Source organism: Protopterus annectens, chromosome 4.part0 (assembly GCF_019279795.1).
Source record: "Protopterus annectens isolate FY-2018-M chromosome 4.part0, PAN1.0, whole genome shotgun sequence".
Classification (NCBI taxonomy): domain Eukaryota; kingdom Metazoa; phylum Chordata; order Ceratodontiformes; family Protopteridae; genus Protopterus; species Protopterus annectens.
The window spans coordinates 1,726,122,336-1,726,148,846 of record NC_056733.1 but is presented as its reverse complement, the minus strand read 5'-3'; the positions used below and the strand labels follow the sequence as shown (position 1 = coordinate 1,726,148,846).

General features: G+C 37.8%; 1 protein-coding gene across 2 annotated transcripts in view; it reads left to right on the top strand.

The window, feature by feature from the left end:
• Positions 1-26,511, top strand: part of F12 (coagulation factor XII) — a 921,608-nt gene that overhangs the window by 344,058 nt on the left and 551,039 nt on the right. For both annotated transcript variants that reach the window (XM_044069447.1, XM_044069448.1), the window contains one exon: positions 22,568-22,675. In XM_044069447.1, the coding sequence (XP_043925382.1) occupies positions 22,568-22,675 (108 nt within the window). The remainder of the gene's footprint in view (positions 1-22,567; positions 22,676-26,511) is intronic.

Genomic DNA, 26,511 nt, shown 5'->3' with positions numbered 1-26,511 from the left:
CAAGACTGCTCTGCAATTTGTAGCATGTTACAGGCCACCCTGCAAAACTCAGGAACCCCACATGGCCTTCCTGAAAACACTGGAGGGATAAGTGTATCTCGAACACCATCATATTAGGTGACTTCAACTACCTAATATAGACTGGGAACACTACTCAAGCCAAAACACTCTAGCCCAAAAGTTCCTGGAATTCATAAACTCAAATGCCATGGAACAACTAGTCACCATCCCCACAAGAGGAGAAAACATACTTGATCTCATCATCACGAACATGGGAGCACAATGTTCAACACCGAAGTATACCCTCACTGGTGAGATCAGATCACAAACTAATCTCGCTGGAGGTCCTCATCCCGCCCCCACCGAAATGAAAAGACCACAGTAAAGAACTTCGAAAGCCGACTTCACACTTCTAAAGACTAGTGTGGTCTCCTTTAAGGCCCCGAGCGGTAAACATTACTCAAACCGCTGAATCAATTACAAATGCCTTCTACCAGCACCTACAGGGCTGCCTGGATCAGGCAATCCCAAGCAAAACAAAGACTCTTTGTGCGTCCAGTCTGGTGGACCCCAGCCATAAACAAACTCTACAACAAAAGGAGAAAGCTACTACAAGATAGAGCAAAATCCTTAAAAGGTAAGACACCGCTGATCAGTATAAGTAAAAAGCTAAGAGCTCTCATAAAATCATCCAAAGCTAATTTTGAGAAAAAAATAGCTAAGGACTCTAAAGACAACCATAAGGCGTTCTTTAGCTATGTCAGAAACCTAGGAGGAAACTCCCAGATATGCTCAGAATTAGTTCAAAATGATGTGAAGATTACTGATCCTACAAACACTGCCAACATACTGGCTGACAGGTTCAGTGCAAACTTCTCCCCTCCCCTAAAGGAGAGATATCTATACCAAATGATTGTAGCCCCCCAAACATCTCTAATGCCCAGGTGAGAACTGCTCTCTCCAAGGCAAAGAACACAGCATCCATGGGACCTGATGGTGTCCCCGGCTGTGTGCTCCACGAACGCAACGAGGAATTAAACCCACAGTTAGGACAGCTGTTTAATCTTAGTCTCACCTCCGGATCAGGAGTGGCACACAGCGACTGTGGTCCCACTCCACAAAGGCGGTGCCTCCACCGACCCTGGAAATTACCGTCCCATTAGCTTGACAAGCCTTATCTGTAAAGCCATAGAGAGGATCATAATGGATCTCATAAATAAAGACATAGGGAATTTGCAGACTTTGGATCCAACCCAGTTTTGCTTTGTCAAAGGCAGATCATGCCTTTTAAACTTAGTTGACTTCTTCGAAACAGTCACCAAGGCCATTGACGAAGGAAAGGCAGTCCATACAGCCTACCTAGACCTGGCGAAGGCTTTCGATACAATACCCCACTCGGGTATCATTGAAAAACTCAGCAACTTAAATGTAAACCCATACATTACAAGATGGGTTGCAAACTGGCTGAGTGACAGAACCCACAGGGTTAGAGTTGCTGGCGCCATGTCAGACTCAAAGCCTGTCACAAGTGGTGTCCCACATGGCTCAGTCCTGGGTCCACTCTTGTTTGGCATCTACTTTTCTGAAGTACAAGCAAACACAGGAGGGTTATGGCTGACAAAGTTTGCAGATGACTGCAAGGGCCCGTGGTGAAAACACTGGCCGTAGTCGGCTACATCTGACACAGATATCCTTCAGAAGGGTCTCACAGAAACGGATAACTGGTGCCAGAGCCATGGCTTAAAGTTAAATGCCAAGAAATGCATAGTCATACCCTTCGGGAAAAACAAGGTTACCCCTAGCTACCATATAGGTGGCAATCCCTGATCACAGAAGAAGTTATCAGGGACCTGGGAACCCAGGTTGACAGTAGCCTTTCATTCGACACTCATATTGCTAAAGTAGTTAGGAAGACCTTCTATATTGCCCACCTTATCATGAAGGGATTCACATCTAGATCAAGGGAGGTCATAGTCTCCCTATACTCATCACTCATCAGACCAATGATTGAGTACAATGCCCCATTCGAATGTATCTGACCCGACACTTGCAGCAGCTGGAGGCCACAAAGTTCCTCACCAAAAGGATAAAGGGTCTCAAAAATCTGTCTTATGCTGCCCGACTAAAAAAACTCCAGTTATATTCAGTTGCATACCGCTTGCTCAGAGGTGACCTGTGCCTGACATACAAGGCCATGTCAAACCCAGATTTGATGAACATGCTTCATCTCAAAAATCTAGATCCCTGAGAGCCACAAGGGGAGACTTAAACCTCGACACGGTTATTAATAGGACGTGCTGGAGGGATAGATTCATCACCCAAAGACTCCCTATGCTGTGGAACAAAATCCCGGTTTATGTGAGGCAGAGCACCTCGCTGGCCTTGTTCAAGAGGAATCTTGACCAATGGATGGGAGATCGCAGATACACCCCAGGGGTTACCTCAGTGTCACTGCTCAACAGAGGCACAGCAAAATAATGGGCATAGTTTCTCCAAACTAAAGGGGTGGCGTAAGCCACAAAACTATGGGCTAGGCTTGTAAATGCCCTCGGGCAGATAGCCTAGTATGAACCTATGAACCTATGAACCTATGAAGGGATTCACATCTAGATCAAGGGAGGTCATCGTCCCCCTGTACTCATCACTCATCAGACCAATGATTGAGTACAATGCCCCATTCGGAATGTATCTGACCCGACACCTGCAGCAGCTGGAAAGGCCCCAAAAGTTCCTCACCAAAAGGATAAAGGGTCTCAAAAATATGTCTTATGCTGCCTGACTGAAAGAACTCCAGCTCTATTCAGTCGCATACCGCTTGCTCAGAGGTGACCTGTGTCTGACATACAAGGCCATGTCAAACCCAGATTTGATGAACATGCTTCACCTCAAAAAATCTAGATCCCTCAGAACCACAAGGGCGGGAGACTTAAACCTTGACACGGTTATAAATAGAACTTGCTGGAGGGACAGATTCATCACCCAGAGACTCCCTATGCTTTGGAACAAAATCCTGGTACATGTGAGGCAGAGCACCTCGCTGGCCTTGTTCAAGAGGAATCTTGACCAATGAATGGGAGATCGCAGATATACCCCAGGGATCACTTCAGTGTCACTGCTTGACAGAGGCACAGCAAAATAATGGGCATAGTTTTCTTCAAACTAAAGGGGTGGCGAAAGCCACATAACTATGGGCTAGGCTTATAAATGCCCTTGGGCAGATAGCCTAGTATGAACCTATGAACCTAATAGAATCAGATAGAGACCCTTGCACCATCTCTTTTCTTTCTTGCTATCATTTACGGAATCTGCAAGGCATTTTCTCCTTCTTTTTTCACTTACTGATATCAAGGCATATTTCTCAACTGCTATGATTTAGGCATAGTGCTATATGTTTGTCTGTCAGATTTCGCCTTGTCCTCCTAGATTTTTAATATTTCTCATAAATTCAAACATGTTTATGCTTACATACTTTACTAAATGCATAAACTAAGCCTAAACAAAGATTCATAATCACGCATTCAATAAGATCTGTTATGTAAAGACCCTATATTGTGAAAAATAAGAAAGTGCTCCTCTTTCTGACCCTCTGCTATGCTTGTTAAAGACCAGTGTTATAGTTTTTAATGTTTGGAGATTGAGAGGTATGTATTAAGGAATGGAGTTCACATGCTCAAAATTCCTGCATGTTATAAATGTCTGAAATTCTGTTGATAATTGTGAAATCAGAATGATACGGGATACCATAGACATCAGGCATTAACTTCAAATGAAGAATTATTTGTGGGGAAACTGTTCTACCTATAATTCCAAAACTTCTGAACACCTCAGGCAGTAACCCACTATAAGTAGAATATATATATATATATATATATATATATATATATATATACATACTGAAATTTAAACAGAAATTATCTCATCCTCTATGTGACTTCAAATTCACGTTTTACTGACATAATTCTTAAGTACTGTTCCTGTATGCTGGTAGGGTATTAGTGCTCAAAATCATAAATATTAAATAATATCATTTAATGTTTTATTTCAGACAGCCACCATTGTCTCAAAATGTGTTTCACAGTGAAAGAAGCCTATGTAGTACCAATCCCTGCACTCAACGGCAGTTTTTTTTTTGTTTGTTTTTGGTAATGCTACATCTGAATTACTTCTGCATCTTTCACAGCATACAATTTAATGTTTGTGTACTTCTATGGGTCTGCTGTGATACCAATTATTTCCCATATTGTGATCAGAAACCTTCAGATCACTAATAAAAAACTAAAACATGTTTGCTTTTACAGTTTCTAGTAATACACTTAGTAAGTTACAACTGAGGATCAATTACATTTCAAATAATCACTTTCTAATAATTTTAGCAATCCTAATACCAACTGTGTGAGTAATGCTAGTGCCAGCTGTTTAAGTTAAGACAACTCTGTATCAATTGCTTGCAGATGCATATAGCTACAATCAATAGCAAAAGTGTTTTTAATAGGAAGACAAAACCCCATGCACTCCATTACATCGGTGCTGTGCTTCCACACCCCTGATCTTTAAACGTATTGCCTCCAAAAGTTATACCAGCTTAGAGAAAAGATATTAAAAGTATGTATATTTCAGTTTCCTAAATGAAAATAAACAAACAAGCATTCATATGCAAGCAACTGAGTTGAGTGGTTGAAGCTCAACTAAATAAAATCCAACCAGACATGACATATTTAAGGTTTCACTCTTTTTTCTTTGATTTAGACATTTTTTTGGAACGTGACCGCTTGTGACAGCTCCCATAACATTTCTCATGAATAAAATGTTAACAGTCATACTCTGTTTCATCATCCATATCTTATCTGGTCTCCTTTAATGTATTATTTGTTTATATTTACAATATCCAAATGTCTGTTGCTCACAATGTTTTGCTTTCACGTTTTTCTTTTATTGGATCTTTTGTTGTGTCAGATTACTTGATGCCACTTCTTATGCCCATATAATTACCATAAAGTCTGCACACAAACTAAAATGGACAAGCATATGGTGACTGTAAGCAGCTTGTCTAGTGGGGTCATTCTAAAGGGATCCAGTAAGGACTGACCAGGGAAGAGATATTTTTTTTCATCAGGGATGGCTTATACTTCTCACATCAGGCTTTTCCATACTAGTTAATGCCCTTGCTGTTCTGTACTTAATTTTTTAAGCAATGTCTCTCTACTGGGCATCCCTGTAAAGTAATCCCACTCATATTCAGACAACATCGTTGTTCTGCAGTCTTGAAACACTTTAATTATAAGTTGTTTTTCAATCCAGCAGGGAATATCAGTGGTCTACCCTTGTCAACAAAGCAATTAGAATAAAACTAATGAGGTTTGCAAAGGGACCATAATGTTTATTTCATGTCTGTGTCCCTTAATCTGATCAGTCAGATTGTAGCCAGTTTTCCTTTCTTCATAGCACTATAGATCAAGCTTTCTTTCAGGCTTTTATATTTAGAATGTATTACCTATCTGAGATACTTATCACCATCGTTATCATCACCATCATCATCATCGCCATCCTCAGCTTTATATTTAGAATGTATTACCTATCTGAGATACTTATCACCATCGTTATCATCACCATCATCATCATCGCCATCCTCAGCTTTATATTTAGAATGTATTACCTATCTGAGATACTTATCACCATCGTTATCATCATCATCATCGCCATTCTCAGCTTTATATTTAGAATGTATTACCTATCTGAGATACTTATCACCATCGTTATCATCACCATCATCATCATCATCGCCATTCTCAGCTTTATATTTAGAATGTATTACCTATCTGAGATACTTAACACCATTGTTATCATCACCATCATCATCATCATCACCATCAATGCTTTATATTTAGAATGTATTACCTATCTGAGATACTTATCACCATCGTTATCATCACCATCATCATCATCTCCATCCTCAGCTTTATATTTAGAATGTATTACCTATCTGAGATACTTAACACCATCATTATCATCACCATCATCATCATCGCCATCCTCAGCTTTATATTTAGAATGTATTACCTATCTGAGATACTTATCACCATCGTTATCATCACCATCATCATCATCGCCATCCTCAGCTTTATATTTAGAATGTATTACCTATCTGAGATACTTATCACCATCGTTATCATCACCATCATCATCGCCATCCTCAGCTTTATATTTAGAATGTATTACCTATCTGAGATATCCTCAACTTTATATTTAGAATGTATTACCTATCTGAGATACTTATCACCATCGTTATCATCATCATCATCATCGCCATCCTCAGCTTTATATTTAGAATGTATTACCTATCTGAGATACTTATCACCATCATTATCATCACCATCATCATCACCATCCTTCCTCAGCTACAGTCTGAGGGCAGTTGTGCTGCCTGTACCTGCCTAAGCCAAAATCTGAAAAACAATTGTCATGCCATGTTGTCTAGTCTTGAAAACTTCACCTTTTCTGATTCTTCTGAAAAGTCTGTTTCATGGTGAGACAAATCTAACTAAAAACAAGCTAGTGGTATGCTGATTTCACCTGAAGTTCCTCAAAAACCTACATTTTGCATGTAGGCTAGGCAACTGGAGTACTAAATGTGCCTGAAAAAATGCATAATTGCAAGTCTTATACACCAAAATAAGACTACCTATGAAAGACATGCAAGACATATTTCTGAATTAGATTATGTGATAATGTTGATGACCTTTCTTGTAACATATATATATATATATATATATATATATATATATATATATATATATATATATATATATATATATCTATATATATATATATATATATATATATATATATATATATATATATATATATATATGGTCTACTTTTAGAAATATACACATGCCACTTATGACACATAAAACCACCGATACCAGATAACCGACAACACACAAAACCAACACACTAAACTCCGTCACGATCACACACTTACCCAAACCCTACCTCCCTACCTCCGACACTACCACACACTCACCTATCCCACCCCTAACCCAAAATCCCACAACAACCCACGATCCTAACTCCGTCACAATCGCACCGAGACGCGCGTGCTCCACATTACCCCCTAGTCGCTGTATCCACTATCGCCACATCACCTTAAACTTACCAGTCATTCATTTCCCTTCCACGTGTCGGTCAACTCGGTTCCGGCACATCACCTTATTTCTCTCCTCTTTCCTCGTGTCGATCAACTCATTTCGGTAATTTAAAGTAGACCCATATATATGTATATATATATATATATATATATATATATATGAATATATATATATGTTTTCAAACAGATTATGTAAGGATTTAATCTGTGGACACTATCAAACTACATGTATGAAAAGTGGGATAAAAACCTTTTCAATGAGATTTTTGTGAATCTTATTATAAACCTTAAAATTCTGATCCCAATTTCCCAGATCAGTGGTGTGGGTAGCAAAGCTCAAGTTTTCTTTTACTAGGACACACAGGTCTGTAATAATGGACACCCTTTCAAAGTGCAGACTATTAATATTATTAATTCAACAACTATCAATCAAATAACTAGTGAAACTTTACTACTTATTCTTGCCTACTTTGATGGGCATATTGATTTGATGAGCCCATTTAGCTTAGTCTCTCACTGCTGCTTGTAGAATAGCAGTAACACTGTTTGCCATCTTCCTTAATTGTTATTATCAGCACAGATCTGTAAAGTAGTTAACCAAATTCAAATTACACAAGTACCAGATGAACAAATGAGATCACATAACAGATTCTGCAACACTCTTGGATTAATGCTTTCTCATTCAGAACACTAAATCTGTATACTACTGCCCACTAGAAAATTGGTAAGCCAACCGTGCATACAGAATATCATATCTAAACTAAGACTTAGCATTATTGTCTTGTAAATCAGTTTTTCATGAATGGGAACATTTCAGTGGAATGGTATCTCTTAACCGGGTGCTGATACAGCAAAGTAAAATGTCCAAGATAACTTCTGCTGACATTGGAGTTTTCTATTTTCTCCACTGTTGTTTGCCCTCAGAGTAAGTTTGGGGGTGGGTGTCCCTTACTTCAAGGTTCACTGAAAGTTGTATCAGATATTTTGTTTTGGTGGAGCAATACTCGATTAAAGATTTGTCAATCTATCAACATGAGTCCTCTGTGGACTTGAAGCTGAATTCTTAATAATGTGTATATCAACCTGAAATGTTAATTCCAAAGCATAGATTCATAGGTTCATAGGTTGGTACAAGGCTATTGGCCCTAGGGCCTATAGTAGCCTAGCCATAAAAATTCCCTGGTTATTTCTTCCCACAATATTTACTTCCCTGGACCCCTGTCTAGCAGGGTGACTTACGTGATCCACAGGTTGAATTTCATATCTCCCATCCAGTCGTCAAGGTTCCTTTTGAAGAGGGCCAAAGAGGCGCTCTGCTTGACATGCATGGGCAGTCTATTCCAGAGTCTGGGGAGTCTCTGGGTCAAGAACCTATCCCTCCAGCATGTTTTGTTCATTGTGATGACAAGGTTTAGATCCCTGGAGCGTGTGTCTCTGAGGGATTGGGATTTCTTTAAGTTTAGCATGTCCAACAGCTCTGGGTTTGACATGGCCTTGTATGTTAAGCAGAGATCTCCTCTGAGTAGACGATATGCGACATATAGTATAGCTGGAGTTTTTTAAGCCAGTCAGTGTAGGGCATCTGCTTTAAGCCTGTGCTTCTTTTAGTGAGGTATTTCTGCGGCCTTTCCAGTTGTTGCAGATGTCTTGAGAGGTAAATACCAAATGGGATGTTGTACTCAATAATGTGTCTAATGAGGGATGAGTAAAGTGGGACAATGACCTCCTTTTTTCTGGATGAAATGCCCTTAGTGATGAGGTGTGCCACATAGAAGGATTTTCTGACTGTTGTGGTGATGTGGTTATTGAAGGTGAGACCACTGTCCACCTGTGTCCCTAAGTCTCTTATCACACTTTCGGTATTTAGTGTACTGCCACCTATGTGGAAATTCATGGATACATGTTTTTTCCCAAAGGGAATAACTATACATTTCTTGGCATTGAGCTTGGAGCAGGAGTTATGTTTATGTAAAAGGCAAAAATAAATGTGGTCAAAGATCTGTTTATAGTATAAGCATGCTGTGAGATATGTACTTCCTGTGAGATTTGCAGAATTAACTTCTCCTTAATCTTACCAGATTGAAACAACAAACTTATGTGCCTGTAGATAGTAAGGCTGTTACCTCCTTTATTCATTTAAACTGAATTTATGCTAGCTTCTTTACAGTCAGAAAAACTTTACATGTATAGTTGGTCACTAGAGTATTTTTATTCTTGCAAATTTGATTTATGATAATTTAGTTACCGTCATCAAGACCAATGCCTTTCCAGAAAGTGCTTTTCAAAAAAAGAACATGAATGTTTTTCCAGTATGTCAGCTAAAATAAGCAAGTCCTTATCCAAGATGTCATCATGACCAATAGTGTTGCTGATTTTTTTTTCAAGGAATATGCTAAAGGTAATAAATCACCTACCTTTAGTAGTTTCCTTGTAATGGTATGTTCCACATATTCTATACTTGTGTTATTTAAAGGAACACCAAAAGTACTTTTCAAATATTGAAATCACATGACTAGTTACTCTGGGACATGCTTTAATATTTTAGCTAACCAGTACTGCCTGGGGTCTATATTATAACATTGAAACACCATCTCTTCGAACACCTAAACATTGACACCAAAGGAATGAAATCTGAAATGCATGAACGACCACTTCTGCAAATGTTTTCACATGGAAAAAATTTGCTTGGCCGACCAACAGGAAAACAAACTTTCAAACCCTAACCAAGTGGGGGTCCCCCCCCCTCCCCAACTAAATATATCAACTCTGAGATCGTCCTACATTGGAGAAAAGGGCAAATTCATGATAATGGGCAATCAAAACTTTCCTTGTGAAAAAATTTGTGGAAGTGGCCATTCATGTTTTTTGGATTTTGCTCATTAGGTGTCAATGTTTAGGTGTTCAAAGAGATGGCGTTTTGAAGTATTGATATAGACCCTACCATCTGTGCTTCATTTCTACATTGCCTTCCTATTCTACATCTCTAAAGGGATCTATCATCTATTAGCTTCATAATAAGGAGCCACTATTTACTTAAAATTTGCAGTTTCTTCCTTGATCAGATGTTTTACCTGTTTATACAGGTTCCTGCTCTTTACTTTGTTGTTTCTAGTTTTGATCACTACTCATTTCCTATAAACTCATTTCTTCGGTTTGTATGTTCATAGGTAAGTACTATGATAGCTGCCCTTGCAAGCTTTTTTAAGCCTAGCCAGTTTACTTTTTGTGCTCAAATTAATCTATCCCATTTGGTTAGAGAGTGACCTTACCCATTCCATGGTTGATAATTATATATTACCCTTAATGATAATTCACAGAAACCCATGCATGGAATAAAGCATTTAGGAGCTACCTGTGCATTAGTAGCACATGGGACAGCCCTGAGATAAAATGTCTGTTTCCCATCCATAGATCCAAGTTGGACTTCAATATGGATTCTACCTCTTCTAACCAAACTTCCAAACTGACTCTATTTAAACTCTAATCAACTTATTGTTTAAATCCTTCTACCTGATGTGAACTATTGTACATAACTCTTACTGTATTATATCTGTTTTAGCTTTCTTAAGCAATAGTCTGTTTACTGCTACTTTTCTTACATGTTTTTATATCTAGAATGTAATAATTACCTGTTTTATTTTTGTTTATTAATCCTTTATTTACCATGTAACAATATTTTTATACTTTTGTATATCTGTGTGGAGCTTTTCTCCCCGGGCCTCTACTGAAAATGGAAATATATCCAGCTAGACTAGCCCAGTCAACAAATGTAAAATAAGTAAATAAATAAAAATGGATAGGGGTGGAATTTGTGAGTCTGTTTCATAGCAGTGGTATCCTCTACAAGATATATCTGTCCCTCCAAACCATTTGTGATGTTATAGAAGAAGTTTAGATCCTTAGACTAAGTATTTCTAATGCCATTTGACTTGCTGATATACAGTTAATTCATCTGTATTGGTTCAGAGGATGCCTTGTATGCCAGACATGGATCATCTCTTAGCAATATGAAGGATACTGAGTATAGAGAGAGGCTTTAAGTCCATGTAGGGCATGTTGTTTAGGTCTTGTATCTTCTTAGTAAGGTATGTCTTTGGGTATTTCAGCTATTACATGTGTTTGGACAGATACATGCCAAACAGGGCATTATATTCAATGATTGGCCTATTTTGGGCTGAGTAAAGTGGACAATGACATCACTATATCTAGGCACTATCCCTTTGTTTATAAGATGTACAATATAGAAGGATTTTCTTACAACAATGTACACAGGTTGGTCAAAAGTTAGGTCACTGTCCAATAAGTAACCAAAGCTTGAACAACTGGGTCAACTCTTAGTTCCTTGGAGTTAATGACTTCCCAAAGGATACAATGATACATTTTTGGCATTTAGTTTCAGTCCATGATTTTGGCATGAGTTACTTATTTGGGTCAAACCTTCCTGCAGGATGGATCATTCATTTGCGGATTCAGTGACTGCTCCTAGCTTGCAATCATTTGCAAACTTAGTCAGCCAAAGCCCTTTGGTATTGGCTTTTACTTCAGAAAAGTAGATGACAAACAGAAGAGGTCCAAGCACAAAACCCTGGGGGACTACACTGGTGACAGGTCTCTTTGTGGAGGTAAGTTCTCCTACTTTGATTTCCTGTGTCCTATCTTGAGTCAGTTTGGCAATTCAATGGGAAACATAGGTGTTTATCCCCAGTTTGTGCAGCTTTTCTATATGCCTGAGTGGATAATTGTGTCAAAAGTTCTGGCCAGGTCAAGGTATGCAGTGTGCACCATTTTGCCTTCATCTATGCTTTGGTGACATTGTCAAAAAATCCTCCAGGCTGAGTAAGCATGATGTGCACTTGATGAATCCAAAGTGAGACAGGTCCAGTGCTTGGAGGTTCCCTATGTTCTGATTGATTTGTTCCATGATAAGCCTTTCCATGGCTTTGCATGCCTGGCTGATTAGACTTATGTGTCTGTAATTGCCTAGGTTTGTGGAAGGTCCTCCCTTTTTCAGAAAAATGACTGTAGCTGTTCTTCATTCTCTTGGTACAAAACCTGTATGAAGGCTGACATTGAACAGTGTTGTTAGGGGTGTGGTTAAATCATGCTTTGTACTATTTAAGATGCATGCAGTGATATTGTCGAGTCTATATTATAACTGCGAAACCTCACATACGCGAATATGGAAACGTTGATACATATTGAGTGAACCGTGAAAACACGGAACGTCCTGAACTGCGAAATTCAAAATATCAAATCGGCATAGTTGGCCAACCCCACCGCCCGCTATGTACTACCTACCCAAACAAAATAAATAATCCACATACATACACTTAACAAAACCCTACTTCTAACCCTAAACTAAAGCTTACATATTTTACTATGTATGCACTTACCTTAACCCACACCCTAACCCTAAGGTCCGTAACTATTGCACAGCTACATTAAGGAGCTATAGCCAAACAAAATAAATAATCCACATACATACACTTAACAAAACCCTACTTCTAACCCTAAACTAAAGCTTACATATATTACTATGTATGCACATACCTTAACCCGCACCCTAACCCTAATATCCGTAACTATTGCACACTTACCTTAAGGAGCTATACTGGAGAAGGGCCAACCATGACGATTCGACATTTCGAATTTTGCACTTCAGGAGTTTGGTGTTTTTGCAGTTTGCTCAATATGTGTGACGTTTCGCGGTTGTAATAGGTAACCATATTGTCAGGACCCATCAATGCAGTATTTTCAGCTTTTAATAGCACTTTTAGCACTTGGTCTTGTGCGATAGCTGGAGGCAATCATTTTCAGATACATCTTGAGGGACAATCGAAGGGAAGAGACGGGTAATGTTAAAGCTAAATTTACATCTTTAACCTCAGTGTAGGTAACTTCATTCACAATCATCTCAGCACATTGCTGCATTACATTTTTGAAACTATGTGCGCTAACTAAAAAATGCCTTGCAAAATTGTCTTTGGCTTGTGTAGCTATTTTAGTTTCAAACTTGGCTTCAGTGAATTTTATTAAGATCTTGAGTTGTTTGTTTATTTCAGTGACAAAGACTCTAACATTCTGGGAATTACTGTTTTTACTTTTGGTCAAAATAATGTTCCTTTTATTATAAAGCTTGTTAATATTATGGTTCCAGCATGTGGGTTTCTTTGTGCGATATACCTTCACTTGTTCTTATGGGGCACAGCTGAATCTATGCCACTGCTTACCTGCTGGTATAATGTGAGGTGTACATTTCTGTGCATTCACTGGAGTTAACTGGGTTTGGTGGGGATTTGAAGCATGCCAAAGTATCTCTTATGAGTAGATAATTTGTCTTAAAGAAATTTCTAAAGGTTCATTGGGTGGAAGGGATCTCTGGTTCAGTTTTTCTTTGAAGGTACAGCTTTGTGGTCAGACCTAACAAGAGACGAAGATACACAAGGGATAGTACAAGAAGCTTCCCCATTTATAACAAAAAGATCCAAGATGTTGTTCCACCTAGTAGGTACCCTGGCTAATTGTTCCAGGACATTTGTACTGACAAAGTCCAGGAATCTCTATGCTTCAGCACTAGTGATGCATACTAACTAACTTAAAAGTTGTTTTATCTTGTCAGTGAAAACACACTCCATATACTTAAACACACTTTTAATTTATCTGTAAACTTGCAAGTCAGTGATACTACCCCACATGGCAGAATTGTTCAGAAAAAGTAAATCTTTTTTTCAGTTTAATTTTTTCAAACACCTTTATAGCACTTTTATGGAATGTTCTAAACAATGAGGCCTTGGTACTTTCCCCCCTCAATACCTCAACCTTACTACAAATGACAAATGCCTAAAAGTAGTCAGTAAATATTGTAATCTGTGTGACTTGAAATGATAAGCCACAGGTTACCAGGGGATAGATTCTAATAATTATATTACTATAAAAGCATTTTTTTGCAGTTAAAGCTTAAATATTGAGCTAAAGTCCCACTGCAAAAATGGATATTATTGAGAACAAATCTAATTTTATAGTAATAAAAGAAATGAAGCTATACACAAGAATGCTTCATTCATGAGAATACAAGATTTTATGCAAATTACAGTATAGAACATGTGAAAATTAAGTTAAATGAGGCAGATAACTATTGTGCTGATAGTGGTGATAGGATGGAGGAAGACAGACAACTGAAAATTATTAGTTTTTGGAGGCAAAATTATTACCTGCAAGTAATGAAACAGTAATACAAATGCTTCACATATACGAAATACATGGTTTCTTCAAAGCTAGTGTACATACTTGCATTTCAGTGCCTAAATCATCAATAATTGGGAGAGCTGGACCACATCAGTGACAGATGGAAAATACAATTCCATTTGTAGAATAACATAATTTAGTCCTTTCTGTACCCTTGCTATTTTTTTATTTATTTTATGTTATTTTACATTTGATTATTGGGAAGGTCCTATTGGATACAAGTCCTTTTTCAGTTGAAGCCCAGGGAGAAAAGCTCCACAAGAAACATAAAAAGTATGAAAATGCACAACTACAAATAAATCAACAATATATGTACATTTTGATGAGTGCATTTATAACTTCTATAGGTGCATCATATGTGAAAGACAAAACAAGTAAAGTCAACTTATTAATAATTATTATCTAGTCAAAGGATGACAGTGTAAAATAGTCTAAGGAATTGATGAACACTGACAGAGAGAACCAGTGTTACTATTTACAGATGATAAGAACTTGGCATTCAAGTTGTAAAAATTGAGGATGGGTAGGTTAACAATATAAGGGTTAAACTGACCAATACTTGTACAAGAATAGAGACAGGTATTAACTAGGTGAATTTTTAGTATTTTTTTAAATCGTGCTAATGAAGTAGTAGATGATAATTTGGTAAACAGTGTGTTCCAGATTTTAGGTATGAAGTTAGAGAAGAGGGATTCACTCATGGCATTACTGGCTTTAGTTACATCTAATAGAAGGGCGGCCATGGTGGTGCAACAGTTAGCATTGCCACCTCACAACAAGAGATTCTCCGGTTCGATTCTCAGCTGGGGTGCCTTCTGTGCAGAGTCTGCATCTCCTCCCTGTGGTCACATGGGTTTCCTCCAGGTGCTCTGGTTTCCTCCCACATCCCAAAGACATGCAGTAGGTGGATTGGACACTCTAAATTGGCCCTAGGTGTGAGTGTGTGCCTTCTGTAGAAGGTTTGGTGCCAGGATGGCAACTCGCCACCGTAAAACTCCACTGTCAATCATGAGCAGACAGATGATCTGCTGTGGTGACCCTTAACTGGGAAAATAAGAAGAAGAAGTTACATCTAATAGGAATTTATTACTTGAGTGGAGAATCCTATTACTGGAGTATGGATATAGTAGATTTTGAAGTGCCAGGGTTTTCTCTGGCTGATTCAGAATTTTACAGGCTAGAGAGAGTTGGTTATAGAGTAAGAGCTGAGGAAGTTCAAACCAGATAAGTTGCTTTAGTGCTATACAGTGATGTGACTTATAAGGAGAGTCTGTGGCAAACCATGCTATTTTGTTGTAACAGGAGTCCACTTTAGCTAAATCAGTCTTTCTAAGGTTAATAAGTATTGGTGAGGCATAGAGAAGTGTTCAGATGACGTGTATGTGCAAATAGTGGATTTGTTGTTTTTATACGGAACTGCTTACTTCTGTATATTTTTTGTGCACTTTTTTACGGTCTGGGAGATGTGGCTATCAAATTTCATAATACTGTTGTTCACTACATCTAGAAGTTTGGTGTGAGTTACGGGAGAGATAATGGTCTTGTTCCTTGACAGAATATTAAATGTTGGATATGGTACAGAGGATCTTGTAGGTTGGAAAAGAAGAAGTTTTATTTTATTAGGATTCAGAATTAGGTGGGAATTAGTAAGCCATACTTCAACTGTAGAAAAAGAATCTTGTGTTAATAAGTGCAGTTCTTGTAAGGAAGACGCAGCACGTATTAGTTTGGAAACATCTGAATATTGGATAACAGACGTGTGTAGTGTGGAAGTATGGAGGTTGTTAGTAAATAGGGAGAACAGTAGGGCTCCTAGGATGGAACCTTGGGGAACTCCCATGTTAAAAGCAAGAAGAGAGGAAAGGTCATGCTGCTATTGAACTGTCTGCTAGCATCCAGATAAATAGCTTTGGAACCGAGCGATAATGAATTGATTTAGGTTAAGATCTGAAAAAAACAGTAATTAATTTACTATATGTGATGATCCGCGGTGGTACAGTGGTAGCATTGTTGCCTCACAGCAAGAGGTTCTTCTGTTCAATTCTTGGCTGGAGTGCCTTCTGTGTGGAGTCTGCATGTCCTCCCCGTGGTTGAGTGGCCTCTGAAAGACATGCGTGAATGGGCATGCCTTCGCTGAAGGTTGGGCATTGGGCTGGCAACTTGGCACCATAAAAATCGACTGCCAATCATTAGCGAACTGGAGTTCCACTGTGGCGACCCCTAACCGGGAAAAGCCGAAAAGACAAACAAACTATATGTGACCATGTCAAAGGCTGTAGAAAGGTTGAGAAAGATAGCAGATATAAATTTCCCATTGCTTCTATTATGGTTTACTGTATTGGTGAAAGGCATTAGAGCAGTGTTAGTGCTGTGAAAGGGATAAAAGCTGTGTTGAGTATTTGATAGAAGTTTCTGAGTATATAAGTAGTCCATACTTTGAGTATGTATGCATCTCTCTAGAATTTTAGACAGTGGGGATAGAATGGCAGGTAACTGATCCATTCTGTAGAATTACCCCCTTTGTGTAGTGGAACAATATGAAACATTTTCCAAATCTCTGGGCATAGATTTTCAGACATAGATCTGTTCATAAGGATGTCTACAGGATAGGCTATAGCATTGGCAGCAATTCTATGAAAATCTGCTGGTAGTTTATCTGCAGCCAATGTTGTGGGCTTTAGATTTTGAAGCAATGTTTTTATTATCTCTGCAGAAACTGCTTGAAAGGTAAAGGTGTTATTGTTATTATGTGACTTTGGAGGATCTGTGGTGGGGAGGAGTTCTGAAGGTTGGAGATGGCTAGAATGGTCTCAGTCAAATATTTATTGAATTGAGTAGCTATGGTTTCTGTGGTGTTTGTAGTAGTTGGGGAGGTTGCACTAGATTTGCATGGAAGGAGGATATTATTGCTAGCTGCCCAGAACTTTGTCTTGATGCTTAATTTGGATGCTGTGGTAGCAGTTAATGTTGTCCTGTTTAACTACTCTCTTTGCTTTATTTCTGAGTTTGAGGTATGTTTGTTTTGAAGATTGGGGCATGATTATATGCCACTAGTCACTGTACCTAGTTTTCAGCAGTGACCTGGTTTTTCTGCTTAGCCAAGGAGCATAGTTAGATTTAATTTTGATAGTTATGGGAGGAGCATGTGAGCTCAAAATGTCCAAGAAGATAGAGTTAAACTATTTAACACCGTCTAGGTGTAGTCACTTGAGTGGTGTCCAATTACAGCTTTTAAGGGCAGATGTGCAACTGGTGGGGCTACATTTTTCTTTTGTTTCTTATTAGGTAGTAAGTAGTGATTTTAGTAGGATACATGTGATGCCTTAGTAGAAGATTGGTAGATGGTTGCTGAGGCCATCTGGGAGACAGCCAGATTGAAAGAAGAGGACTGGTGTATTTATTAGTATCCAATCAAGGATGAAGTGCCTGTTGGATGACTTGTCAACTCTTATAGGAGATTGGATAATTTGTACATATCCATGGAGATTGATATTATTAGTGGGGTTATGAGAGTTGCAGGTGAGCCAATCAATGTCAAAATCACCTGTGATAATTGTTTCATGTTGGAGTGCACTGAAGGTCCAATGCAGTAAGTTTTCAAGTGTAGAGATATTGTGTCCAGGTGGAATGTAAGTACCAATTATGTTTACTAGTTTTTGGAGTTAAATATTAGTTTGGTAAAAATTACTTCTGCATTGTCGAAATTGGGGACTTTTTGATCAAACGTTTTAACTTCCAGGTGATTTTTAAATAAAATTGCCTTTTCTGTCCACTTGTAAGATATTATATCCAGGAGCCAAAATGTAATTCTTGCTATTGGTTAGGTTTTAGCCATGTTTCCATTAGCAGAACAATATCAGGTGAGTATAGGGAAAGATAGGCATACAGATCATAAATTTTGTTAATAATACTTCTAATGTTTATGTTTAGTAGCAATAGACCTGTTGCCTTCCTAGGATGATTTAGTATGCTGTGGGGGAGGCTGGCATAATGGATGGATGAGTAGTTTGGTATAGTTTTTGGTCCAGGGTTGGGATGTACATCTCCACTGAGAGAAAGTTTTGTTGCTATGTACATTAACGTTTTTATGATTTTGGCCATGCACCTATTATACGTCTGGGAGATTTTGGGGGAGTGGTGGTGAGGTAGTAATATGAAGGGGATGTGCTGAGTGGATGTGGTGTTACAAATAGATGAGGATATGAAAAAGCTTTTAGAGTTAATTGTTTGAATATAGAAGAAAGAGGTAGTATGATAGCAAATAGGTTGATTTAGTTTGACATGATAAGAGGTAAAATGGGCAGTTCATGAAATAATTGTTAAACCAGCAATGTATAGTAGGAGCATATTGTTGAAGTGGAAGCAACTATTGGATGTATCCTGTAATTAATTTAAATTATTTAGTATTTTCAAGAGGGTATGGAATTTAATAGATGCTATCTGTGTTGAGTGAGTGTGTTTACTTGTATTTTTAGAGGAGGAGGGGTTGTTAAATTCAGTGGAATTTTGCATTAGTTGGATTAGTATGGAAGATTGGCTAATGAGGTTGATGGGAGTGGCTAGATAGGAATAACTTTAGGCATAGTGCGTTTATGTAGGAAATGGGGTTAGGGTAGAGAAGCCAAGTGAGCTAGAGCAGAACGAAGGTGAATGGAGCAGGTTGGAGCCTGGTCTTGATGTGAACAAGAAAGAAAACCAATCAGCAACAATGAAGCAGATGTATTAGTTGAACCACAACCTTTATTTTATAGGTAATTGTAAAGTTAACTAGGCCAAAAGTATAATCATGAGGTATATTCTAAAAAGTTTAAACTGCAGTGATTTCTCACTGTTTAGCACAGTGAAACAGATTATTCAGTTGGTATAAAGCATGGATTATACTGGGGGGACTTGTATGCGGTGGGGTGTAACTAAGCAGCTATTGCCCCTGGTAGCATGCACGCAGATTCAGTGCGATATCACTAAATTACTGGTTATTAATATATCTGTCAGTTTCTTCTGCCGTACAGTTTGAAAAACAAAGCAATAAGGATCTGCAATCACTTAAGTTATTTTTCTTTATCTTGCGGGCAGTGTCCAAGGCTGTCCGTTTCACAGGAAAGCAGTTAAATATGTGTCTGCAATTGTACTCTGGGGGAGGGGAGCCTAGCAATATCAAAATAGATCCTTAACACTAAAATGAAATGAGAAAGATTATCGTGTAAACTCTATTAGCAGTAATCAAAACACCATCAGCAACAGAGTAAATAAAAGCAGAGTAGTTCAACTATACCCTCATATATTAAAAGGAAATAAATAAAAAACAAACAAAAAAACCCTAAATGCCCAAACAGAATGCAGTACAGTAGCAACAACCCAAGAGATACCGTTAGTTAGGGTGCTATATGACTGTAATGTAAGCCCTAGGTTATAGACTGATCTCATGCAGCTCAAGTTAATTTGCACTGTAACTACTCTAACATTTCAACTAATAACACAATACAGATTTAGCGATATATGCATAGATGAGTAAGGATTGAATGAATGCAGACCTTAAAATACATACAAGATGTTTGCTGCTCAGAATGAATGCAGATCTTAAAAAATACATGCACAATGTTTGCTGCTATGTGTTCATTAACTATGTTGTACTGTATTTAAGCACAGATTATTTTAGTATACAGCAGTAAAAACATCATTTTATTGTGAATTTATGACCATGTAATGTATTCTAGTCAAAGTATACATACAAGATGTTTGCTGCTCAGAATGAATGCAGAACTTAAAAATACATACACAATGTTTGCTGCTATGTGTTTGTTAACTAGTTGTACTGTATTTAAGAATAGATTATTTTAGCATGCAGCAGTAAAAACATAATTTTATTGTGAATTTATGACCATGTAATGTATTCTAGTCAAAGTAGTCCATTTATCTAACCTCACAGCAGTCGTACGGATTAATAAGTATAAAGTAGATGGCTTACATACAATTGTAAAAGTACACTTACTTACGGGTAGTACCACACCGAGGGAGATGAAACAGCTGCAGTTGGGTTCAAAAACTTGGCAAACACAGCTTTTAAAACTTTGGTTAGACGAGAATAGGACATGGGATGGAAGGGGGTGGGGATATTCGACCAGGAAGGTATGGGAGACCAATTACTATTGTAATTTTGGAGCCTGGTCTTCATGTGAGCAGTAAAGAAAACCAATCAGCATCAATGGAGCAGAAGTATGTTAGTTGAACCAGAACCTTTATTTTATAGTTAATTGTAAAGTTAACTTGGCCAAAAGTATAATCATGAGGTATATTCTAAAAAGTTTCAACTGCAGTGATTTCTCAACATTTAGCACAGGATAACAGATTATTCAGTTGTTTTAAAGCAGGAATTATATTGAAGGGGAATTTGTACTGGGTTGGGTGCAACTAAGCAGCTATTGCCCCTGGTGGAGTGCACACTGGTTCAGTGCAATATTGCTAAACTACTGGTTATTTACTATTTGGCAGTTTTGTCTACCATAAAATTTGAAAAAAAAAACCAGAAAGCAATAACCATTTGCAATTGCTTAGGTTATTTGTTTAACTTGCAGAGAGTGTCTGAGGCTGTCCATTTTATGTGAAAGCAGTTAAATATTTGTCCATGGTTATAATGTGGGGAAGAGAGTCCAGCCATTCTCAAAATAGATCCCTTCAACACTAAAAAGAAGTGAGAGACTGTATTGTATAAAGTCCACTAGCAGCAAGCAAAACAGTATTAGCAACAGAGTAAATATAAGCATAACAGTTCAAGTATACCATTATATATTAAAAGGAAATAAATAAAAAGCCTGAATGTCCAAACAGAATGTAGTACATTAGCAACAACTCTAGAGACACCACTAGTAAGGGTACTATATGACTGTAACATAAGCCCTAGGTTATAGAATGATCTCGTGCAACTCAAGTTAATTCAGCATTTGATTCTAATTCATCCTACATTCTCTCTAACTACTCTTACCATTTCAACTAATAAAACAATGCACATTTAGTGATATATGCATAGACGAGTAAGGATTGAATGAATGCAAAGTACAAAAAAATAAAATAAACAAGTAATCTCCGTGGTATCCCGAAGTCTCAAAACAACCCGCTAAACAAGTGTAGTGGGTCCAAAAACAAAACAGTGTGAAAAACTTCTCTGTGTGGAAGATTTTCAGTCCACATATTTCTAGTTAATCAGTGTATATTAATCAGATCAGACAAAAGTAATAGAAGTAGTGAACTTAAACTCACCTTAAGTCAAAAAAATAAATAAATAAAATATATATAATTGTACAGAATTACTAAGTATTCAAAAGTAATCCAAGCAAGGCAGGCAGTCTGTTTACAGTCGAAAATCCTTTATTAAGTATTCTAAAAAATTTAAACTGCAGTGATTGCTCAACATTTAGCACAGGATAACCGATTATTCAGTTGGTTTAAAACAGGGATTGTATTGGGGGATTTATATGGGGTGGGGTGTAACTATTCAGTTGTTGCCCTTAAAGGAGTCCATGCCGATGGAGTGTGATATTACAAAATTAGTGATTATTTAAATATTTGGCAGTTTCTTCCGCCATACAATTTAAAAAAGAAGGCAATAAGCACCTGCAGTTACTTAGGTTATTTTTGTTTATCTTGCAGACAGTGTCTGAGACTGTCTGTTTTGCAGGAAACAGTTAAATATGTGTCCGCAGTTGTACTGTGGAGAGGGGAGCCCAGCCAATCTCAAAATACGTTGTTAACACTGCAATCACTTAGGTTATTTTTCTTTAAATTGAGGCTGTCATTTTCATGGGAAAGCAACTAATTATGTGTCTGTGGTTATACTGTGGGGAGAGGAGCCCAGCTAATCTTAAATTAGATCCTTAACATTACAGGTAGTGCCTCGCTGATGGAGATGAAACAGCTGCAGTCACTTAATTAAGTAATGCTTCCATTGATTTGATTTTATTCCAAAAATATAGGAAGCAGTCTATTGTACAGATTACTAGTTTTGAATGTCATACAAATTGTCAGAAAAGAGTGCTGTTTTCTGGAGGGTAAGGGATCATAACAGTAGAGATTTGTGCTCCTTAAACTTGCCACTGGCATCTGGTAATACTGTACCTTAATACTGTAGACCTAATGGCCTAACTATATTCTGTTTTTATTTTTTTATTTATTTTTTTACAGACTTCTGTGCATCTAACCCATGTCAGAATGGTGGAACCTGTCAAAGCAATTCAAAAGGATATGAATGCAAATGTACACCCCAATATACTGGAAGGGACTGCCAGAAAGGTATGCACTGCTCCTCACAATGCAACTGAGAAGAGATATAATGCATAAACTAGTATACTATTTTGCTATGAATATAAGGTGAGAATAAGGGCAGAGAATTAGCAATAGCAAGCTCTGTAAAAGATAATTTCTTAGGTGTAACTTTGCAATAACTCTTAATTTTTATAATTTCTTGGTCACAAGCATACAGGTAAACATAAACAATTGAGAAATTAAAAAATAGAATACCCAGGGGAAAACTCTCATAGACTTAGAATATGTAAATTCCACAGAGACTGAAAGCAATCATCAGGAATGAACCCTGGACCCTGGAGCTGAGAGACAGAAGTCTTATTACTGAGTGACTGTGCTATTGTCCATCCTCATGTGATGTGAATTACTTAAGGATAAACTATTTTTTCTCTACCATGGCCGATAGCTCACATGAAAGTCTTATATGATAATATGAGGGGGGTTGTGTGTGGATCTGAAAAAAGCTGAAGACAATTCTAGTAAATCCATCCCTTCCTCCATCCATCCATCCATCCATCCATATATTCATAACACCTTTTTCCAATTGCTGCACATGGGATCAGGGTGCCATTTCAACAGGGAGAATCACCTGGAGTCAAGGTTCAAACCATCAGGTGGATAGCCCTGCCTTGTTTATTCTTCCATACCATGCATTTGCATGCACACTCACAGCTATAGCCAGTGTAAAGTGTTCTATTCAACTGATGCATGTTTTTGGAATATGGGAGGAAAGTCATGCACCTATAGGAAATCCAAATGAACACAGGGAGGACATGTAGACTCAGCACAGAATGCACCACAGTTCAGAATCTAACCAGGGAACATCTTACTGTGAGGTGACAATGCTATATGCTGCATCACTGCACCACCAATAATGCTACAGAATGCCACCACATTTGTTTTTAATTCTAATTGAAATGTGAATTAAACTGGTGAAAATGTTTAGAGATTATATAAAAAGACCACTTAGCCTAAGGAATGTAAAGCCTCCTTGGATGTTCCAGGAAATAGATTCTACTTAATATAAAAAATAACAGTGGCTGCATTCATAAGGCACTGAGTACAGATGGCAGTACCATAATGTTTGTGTCAAAGTACAGAAACCTGAAAAAAGTTAGAAATTTGCATTATCTGAAATTCAGGTTAAGTGAATTTAATCATTTTCGTCTAAATGTATTTCTTATGAGGAAATACTGGACATTCCTCCTTTCAGTACAGAAAAGGATTTACAATAGCAATTTCATTTTCCATTAAATACCCTTTGACAAAGGCTAACAAAGATGACATTTTCTCTACCCCTCCCTTCAATGAGAGCTGATATGGAATTTCTGCATTATTATCCTTGTTAAACATTGTGCATCCTCAAAATTAAAATGTCAAGTTCTCAAATTAAATGTAAGCTCATAAACTGATGATTTTATCATGTTGCTCTAAGCATCAGGATATCATCTTGTTTTCAAGATTCAATAACAAAAGATGGGTCATTTTTTTCACATCTGACATGAAGCACAATATTGCAGATTACGTCAAAAAGTAGACTGTACCCAAAAAAAGAAAGAGAAAGACAATTTTGAAATTTTTGAAGTGTGCTATAGGAATACATCTACTACATATTTTGGGCCTGATTCCAAAAGACTTGCTCTCAGTGTAAGTGACCACTTCCACTGAGACCAGGTGTGTTGGAATCTGGACCACCAGGCCTTTATTCTATATCTTTCACACTCCACATGAAGACCAAATATACAATTTAGATTTGCCAGTCTATAGTTTATGTCAGTTTTGCTGAAGCAGAAATATTCACATTGCAGCATTCTTCACTTAATGTCAAAGAACATCACATTTTTTATTTTATGTTATTATTATTATGATTTTTTTTTGAGGATCAGATTCTCCATCACTCTCAACTTATAACTAATATAAGGTATCCTCAGGTTCAGCCCTGAAGGATCTCTTGCACATCCACAAGACAAACACCACCAGAAAGGCTGTGACATAAACAAAACATGCTGAAATGACTGATATGTGTCTCAAATGTTCACTCGGCTATAGAATAAACTCTCATTCTACATGAGGCAGAGTTCATCCCTGACCCTCTTTAAAAGACACCTTGGTCATTGGATGGAAAATCACAAATTCTGTCCCCCATGTCTCTGATGGCCAGAGGTTGACAGCAAATAAATTAATCCCAATCTAACAAATCTCCACATAACCCTTAGCTACCTCTTTCCTAACATCTCCCACCATATAGACATCCAAGGAAATTGGGAACAAAACTAGACTGGGTTGCTCGGCTGGCCTTGTACAGACGCTGGTGTTCATTAGCCTAGTATAAATCTATGAATCTATGAACTCTAAAGTCACTGCATTTTGGCAAGAAAATAAAATGGTGAACATAAATAACTTTACAACATATCAGTATTCATTTGAAATAACCATGGTTAAAATGGAATACAACTGAATGTGCCCTCCACTCATAAGACATTAACTTAAAACACTACCTATGAAATTGCCCATTTGGAAAAATGTGTGCATTTGTAGTGCAATGCTTCATGAAGTAGGGCATAACAAACTGACAGTTGAACGCTTTAGTTGAAAGTCTTAAAGAGTAACCAAATTATGGTCACCAGTCTCTTTTTCCAGTAGAATGAATTTGAACACTAGAACACATTATAAATACTTGAGTTCATGGCTCATTTTAAACTGTAAACTCATGCTCTGAGCTAAAGGAAGGCTGCTTTGACTAGCAAGTGCTGCACCCCTAAAAGCATAATCAGAGGTCAGGGATCTGGGAACACATTAGCAGTAACCTGACCTTTAACCACCATGTGTCTACAGAGGAGATAAAATCATTCTACTTTGCACAACTTATAAGTAAGGACATGGAATTCAGTCCAGATAGGTCCTTGTTCCACTTTACTCAGCTCTCATCTGATCAGTTACTTAATACAACGCACCTTTTGCATGTACTACACTAGGCACTTGAAACAGCTTGAGAGACCGCAGAGGTTCCTCACAAAAATGATAAGGAGTAAGCATCAAGTCTTATGCATTCTGCCTCACACCCTATTCCTGTACACGGACTAGTGTAGACTGCTGTGTGATGATCTATGCCTACTCTACAAGGTATCCACTGATCTCACACTGATGGATTTGCTGCATATCTGCAAAGCAAATGGCATCAGTAATAAAGAACCTAACCTTCATCTTTGACATCAACAAGACATATTGGTGGGGCAGGCATGGTCTCAAAGATTATTCTTCTCTAGAACAAGCTTCTCATACATAAGAAATAGGGAAATCCTAAATAAACGACCTGCACTGGTTGAGTTTTTAGTTGCATTCATTTAATCTATACCATTCACTGAATCTATAACAGAAGCTGATGCTAAAAAGAGATACTTAGTAGGGCATATAAAATATGTAACAAAGTGCAGATGATTTAGAAGTTTTGCCTGGAAGAGTTTGCATGGGTACACCCAAGCAGACTCCAAAGAACATTTCCTCAGGTAGAGGACAGATGTTGCAGTTGTAACAGGGAATAAACAGGCACCTGGGAGCATACGTTTTTGAGTGAGGGAACAATACATGCAGAAAAATGTTCTGGAAGAGGAATGAGGTTTAAGAAAAGGCAGTAATTGAACAATTTGCATAATGTTGGCTTGGTTATAATGAACAGACCAATATATGTGATGTATAATTTTTGTAAATGTGAACTTGACTGTGACATTGTGAGGTATTTCCAGGCTATACCAGGAGAAGTGGGACAGTGCATGTGTGGCATATGCCAGCATGGCTGGCTAAAGTTTTGTAAATAGTCTTGTGTC